The 6000-nt window shown below is 38.0% G+C and overlaps 1 protein-coding gene across 2 annotated transcripts in view; it reads right to left on the reverse strand.

Moving 5' to 3' along the window:
- Positions 1–553: 553 nt before the first annotated feature.
- Positions 554–6000, reverse strand: part of stard3nl (STARD3 N-terminal like) — a 22712-nt gene continuing 17265 nt past the window's right edge. The window contains exons 7-10 of one of the 2 annotated variants that reach the window (XM_031291070.2): positions 3607–3702; positions 2201–2267; positions 1549–1553; positions 554–1516 (exon numbers count right to left, since the gene is read on the reverse strand). In XM_031291070.2, coding sequence (XP_031146930.1) covers positions 2212–2267; positions 3607–3702 — 152 coding nt within the window. In that variant the 3' untranslated portion in view covers positions 554–1516; positions 1549–1553; positions 2201–2211. Of the gene's footprint in view, positions 1554–2200; positions 2268–3606; positions 3703–6000 lie in introns of both variants that reach the window. The other variant, XM_031291069.2, reaches the window with a different exon arrangement.

Consider the following 6000-nt stretch of genomic DNA (forward strand, 5'->3'; position numbering starts at 1 on the left):
AAAAAGTCATAGTATAGTATGTCAAAAAAAGTCATAAAAAGTCAGTGTAGCATGTCGAAAAAGTCAAAGAATTCATACTATAGTACGTCGAAAAAAGTCATAGTATAGCAGGTCGAAAAAAAAGTTAAAAAAGTCATAGTATAGTATGTCTGTGTTAGTTTAGTTTGCTGTCACATTATTTGACCCTGTATTTGTGAATACAAATATCTGAAGTGAAAGTTCTGTCACATAAACATGCTGTTGCGTATCATAGCACATTTTTAAGTGGGTATACTGCGTATACCTGTGAATCACATAGACTACACCACTGTAGTATATTATGTTGAAAAAAGTCCCCAAAAAGTCAGTGTAGTATGTTGATAAAACTGGCCATTCTGCATAATGCATATGTTTACTTTTGGTAACATTACTGTAGTAAGATTTTGAATTCAGGATGATGATTGATCGGAGTACTTGTCATCGGCTTTCCATAACTTTGGGCCTTTGTAGTTGAGGAGAAGGTTAACGCTACAAATCAAAAAGCAGAATAAAATATATTTAAAAAAAACACAAACAACATTTCACATTTTATTGATTCTATTTTACAGACAAGCTTTTCATAAAAGCAAAACCACTTGGCTTGCAAGGCATGCATGGATATATATATGTACATGTATTTTTCAGCTCATGTTGAGCTCCATCTGTGTGGAATAGCAGCGTTTTAAGAGCAGTTAACAGTTCACGCAGAGCAGCTCAAACCTTCACGTTTAAGTGCTGCACGTTTATGGCTCATTTGGTTTTAAGGTAAAATAATACTTCACTCTTTGAGAAGCAGGCAGTTTTCTTAAAATCTCCACACTGTGCAAGTTGTTTCAACCTTCTTTTTAAAGACCTGGAAGTAGTCAAATACATTTCAGAGTTATTAAACGCAGTAAATTGTTAATATTTCCTCTTGTGTTCGCTTCAAACGCGATCCATAAGCTCAATACTGGCCGAAAAAAAATCCTTTTTTTTTTTTTTAATGCAGTCTATCGAACAAGCCTTTTTTTTTTTTTTCCTTTACAGTGACTTCAAACCCAAGCATATACAAATGATCGACAAATTAAAAGTAAACATGACATTGGAAATATAAGACATTAATACCTTAGAGAAGAAATAACTGTAAAAAAACCACTTTGAATTATGGGTTTGACACTGAAACAGATCCCAAATTTATGGATTTAATTCTTATTCAAATCAAATTCTTCCCATTTGAGACACATGTAATTTTGTGTATAAATATCCATTCATATTTATTTCCCTCTAAGCTACAGAGTTTTATTAAATGTGAGGGGAAAAAAAACACCCTGAAAACGAATGAGTCGTGATAAGGAAATTGCTTTTTTAAGTGGCACTTTTTCCAGTCCCGGGTGCACATGCAGCAGGCTGATATCAGAGGTGCATTCGTGAGTATGAATATACAAAGACTTCTTTGAGGCGAACCAAAGCTAAAATAGCAGAATGTGTAAGGCAGAGATTCCCCTCAGTGGTCCAACGGGAGCAGGAGAACAACGTCGCCTTCGGAAACGGATATCCTGAGGAGAACAAAAACAGGTTCATAACTTGGGTTAAGATACTAGAGCCCGACCGATAAAGGATTTTTTTAAGGCCGAGATCGATACAAATATTTGGTGATTTAAAAATCCGATATATCGGCCGATATATTTTTAAAAAAAAATCCAGAAAGGCGTAACAAAACATTAACAGATTTCCCTAACATTAGTTATCTGTAGTTATTTATAGTTTATAGTAGTTATCCTCACTAAAATAATATGATGATGCAGTTTAAAAATAAACTTGTTTGTTTTATTGTCACAACAGAACAGATGAACATCAAAATATATTCAAGTTCTGATAAATAAAATGTATAAAAATACAAACTTAAGATCCGAAACTTAAAGGGTTAAACACGTGTGTTGCCAACAGGGCTGTTGTAGAGCGCTCTCTGGAGGACAAACTATGCAACGCCAACACTCAACATGGTTGAAGGGGGTTTCGTCCGTTTTTATTTAATTTTTTAAAATTCATTTATCGGCCATTATAAATGCCGATAGTTTGGAAAATGTCTAATATCGGCCGATAATATCGTCCCGCCGATATATCAGTCGGGCTCTGTAAGATACAGACATTAACTGCATCATCTTCAAGAAATAGCCACGACTCTCCACTACGTACGGTTTACCTGTTAGCTCGCTACTGGATGAGTCCTATTTCTGGATCGTGTTTATCATCCAGTTCCTCGTCAGAGTCTGAACACGAGAGAGAAACAAAATCAGTGTTCAGAATCAAACTCTGGTCACATGCAAGGAGTTTGCTTTGGTGTTGTGGTGCTAGGGTTGGGCATCGAGAAGCAATTCCTACTTGGAATCCTTTCAAAAATGATGATTTCAGTGGAATCGTTTCTTTATTGGAATCGTTTTGGTGGATTTAGTTTCAAATCCGATCATCGCTTCCCAATTTAACATGCGCAAGTTCTGGTTTCCGTAGCGGCCAGGCGCTTGTGTTGCAGCCTTGGAGCACAGTAAACAGCGCTCTATTGTGGCTTTATTTTACCGGTAAAACTGCAACCCACCATTGAATCAAAATAGGTGAATATAGGCATGTGACCCGTTTCAACTCCACCCCTCAAAGAATCGGAATCAAGAATCGATAAGAACCGGAATCCAAAGAAGAATCGGAATTGGAATCAGAATTGTTAAGATCCAAACCATGCCCAACCATAGATAAAGAACTTCTATATCTATGAGCCCAACCCTATGTGGTGCATAACAGAATGTAGAACAGAGAGTGAGCAAGTTTCAACTCGTCTCATCGTGAATTTATGGTTTGAACTGGGCTTTATAAGGGAGAGATGCCCACCCCATAATATTCATAGTTTTTTTGGTTTAAATTAATACTGGGTGGACTCAGAAATCTGATAACCTGGACAAATCAAATCTATGTGCAGGTCTTCATACCACTAGAGGTTACTGGGTCAATTATTTAACCCTCCTGTTGTCCTCGGGTCTAATTTGACCCAGTTTTAAAAGGTTTCTACAGTGGTGCTCAGAAGTTTATGAACCCATGCTAAAGTTGACTAAAAACAGGAATAAAAAAATCATCTTTAGGAAATTGATCTTAATGCCTTAATTAAAAAAATGAGGAAAAATCCAACCTTTAAGGACACCAATTTTCTTTGTGAATGAATAATGTATCGTAAATAAATAAATGTTCTTCCTTAAAATACAGGGGGCATAAGTAAGTACACCCCTATGTTAAATTCCCATAGAGGCAGGCAGACTTTTATTTTTAAAGGCCAGTTATTTCATGGATCCAGGATACTATGCATCCTGATAAAGTTCCCTTGGCCTTTGGAATTAAAATACCCCCACATCATCACATACCCTTCACCATACCTTCAAGTACCCTATTCCCTATTACCCTATCTTTTAAGTATCGGTTCAGGCACCGTTTAAGCACTGGCATCGTTTTAAGTATCGTAAGTATTAAGTACCGTTTTAGCATCGGTATCGGACAAAACCCAAACGATACCCAACCCTAGGTAAGTGTGAGATATTTTGGGGTTAATGTCGGTGTGAGTGAACAGACCTGCCACTGACTCTGGTGGAGAGTAGAACTGTCCGTCAGATAAAGGACCTGGACCCAGGGGAGGAGCTCGCTCTGCGTCCATGATGGACTGATATCCTGAAACACACAAAGGAGAGGAGAGCATGAAGAGCAGCTACTCTAACAGCAGGAGAGAGTCAATAACTATTTTACCATCTTATTAACCTGTGCTGTATTAACTCCTCCCTCACGAGTGATGTAGCCTATTTCATCTTTTTATTACTGCTTGCTACTGCTTTGCACGGTTGAACGGTGCAAGAAGATGGCTCGGGGCTGTGTTGCTTGGCTGTGTTTTGATGCTTGCATGGCTTCTTATACTGAATGGGGATACTGTTGATGTGTAACTGTGCTAATGTCTTGCTGCTTACTGTAGCTCTGCATGGCTTACTGAGAAAGCGTATGTGTTGCTCTAGCTGTCTGTACGGTGTCTTGTTGACTTCTGTCTGTATAGTTTAACCTGTACTGATGTCTTGGAGCCTGGGCTAATAAGCCTGATCCACATTTACCTCGGCCTGGAGCCAGGGTTAAGGGTGAGTCTGTTCCAAAATGTAGTGTGAAACGAAGATTGTTGATTGTTCTACTTTTACTTATATCTGGAAACGTGCAACCAAATCCTGGACCTGAGCTGAAATACGTCCAGACCCCTGCTGATTTCAAATCAATGCCTGGGTTAAAATGTGTTCATCTTAATGTGCGCAGCTTACTACCCAAGATGGACATGGTCAGAATTTGGGTGAAATCGACAGATGCAGATATTGTGATCATTTCTGAAACCTGGTTATCCAAATCTATTTCTAATGATGACATCGCCATACTTGGATACAACGTTCATCATACAGATAGGCCCAAAAAAGGTGGTGGCGTAGCCATTTATGTAAAATCAAGATTTGATGTATCAATTGTTCTATCTGAATTTATTTCTAAGCAAATGGAGTTTTTGGCTTTAAACGTAGAAATAGTTAAGTCCCTGTCTATAACTGTTGCGGTGGTTACAGGCCTCCATCTGCCATCAAGGAAGCATTACCATCCTTACAGTATCTTTTGTCAAAATTAAATTACAAGGAACTTTTGTTGGCTGGAGATTTTAATTGGGATTGGCTAAATGCAGTTTCTGGTGAATTTAAATCCTTCTGTGACTCTATTAACCTAAGCCAGTTGGTCAACCTACCTACAAGGCCACATGTAAAGAGTCCAAATAAGTCTACCTTGATTGACTTAATCCTAACAAATGTCCCTCATAAGTTTTCATCAGTTCTGCAATGATTTGAGTGATCATTGTGTTGTTGCTACTTGCAGGAACACTAAAATCCCCAAATGCAATCCGCGTATTATTTGCAAGAGAAATTTAAAAAAAATTGAATGAGCAAGCCTATCATCATGATCTAGCTTTGGTTAATTGGGGGCAATTGAGTTTGTTGCCAGATGTGGAACTGGCTTGGGCATATTTCAAGGAGAGTTTTATGAAGATTGTAAATAAACATGCTCCTATTAGGAAATTTAGAGTCAAGGGACAAGAGAACCCTTGGTTTTCTCCAGAATTGTCAGAGTCCATCCATCAGCGCAATGTGGTATGGGCCAAAGCCAGAAAAGGCGATTATCCCTCTGATTGGTCTAATTTTAGGCATTTAAGAAATAAATGTACTTCTCTTATTAAGAAGGCTAAATCAGATTATTACTTATTTGTCACAACAGAAAACCTCAACAATCCACAGAAATTTTGGAAAGTGATAAAGTCTCTATCTGTAAATAGAAGACCTCAGGCTCTTCCAAAATATGTCTTAAAAGACACTGTCCCTGTCTACGATAGGACCGAGGTCTTAAATAGCTTTAACAACCATTTCATAGCTTCTGGTTCTTTGTTTGACTCCACAGGAGTGGCCCCCTGTGACTTCCTGCACAGAACCTCAAATGTCTTCTGGAGAGTATTTTAATTTTGTTCCTTTTACTGTGCAGGAAGTGCATAAAGCTCTCAAAGCATTAGATCACAGGAAATCAAACGGACCGGACTTGATAGAGCCCTACTTCTACTCTCATATAGCTCAACCTCTTACAGTCCTCTTTAATCTTTCAATCCAAAACAAAGAAATTCCACTTGTTTGGAAGTCTGCTTTTGTTACCCCTTTATTAAAAGGAGGTGATCCAGCTGTTATGAATAACTACAGACCAATATCAAACTTGTGCGTTTTGTCAAAACTTCTTGAATCTCTTGTTTGTGATCAACTTAAAGAGTTCCTGTACTCTAGTGACCTACTCTCTAAACTGCAATCCGGCTTCAGGAAAAAACACAGCACCATCACGGCTGCTACAAAAGTGATAAATGATATACTTGTTGCTCTTGATAAAAAACAATATTGTGCTTCCCTTTTTATTGATCTG

The sequence above is a fragment of the Sander lucioperca genome, chromosome 9, assembly GCF_008315115.2.
Source record: "Sander lucioperca isolate FBNREF2018 chromosome 9, SLUC_FBN_1.2, whole genome shotgun sequence".
NCBI classification, from domain to species: domain Eukaryota; kingdom Metazoa; phylum Chordata; class Actinopteri; order Perciformes; family Percidae; genus Sander; species Sander lucioperca.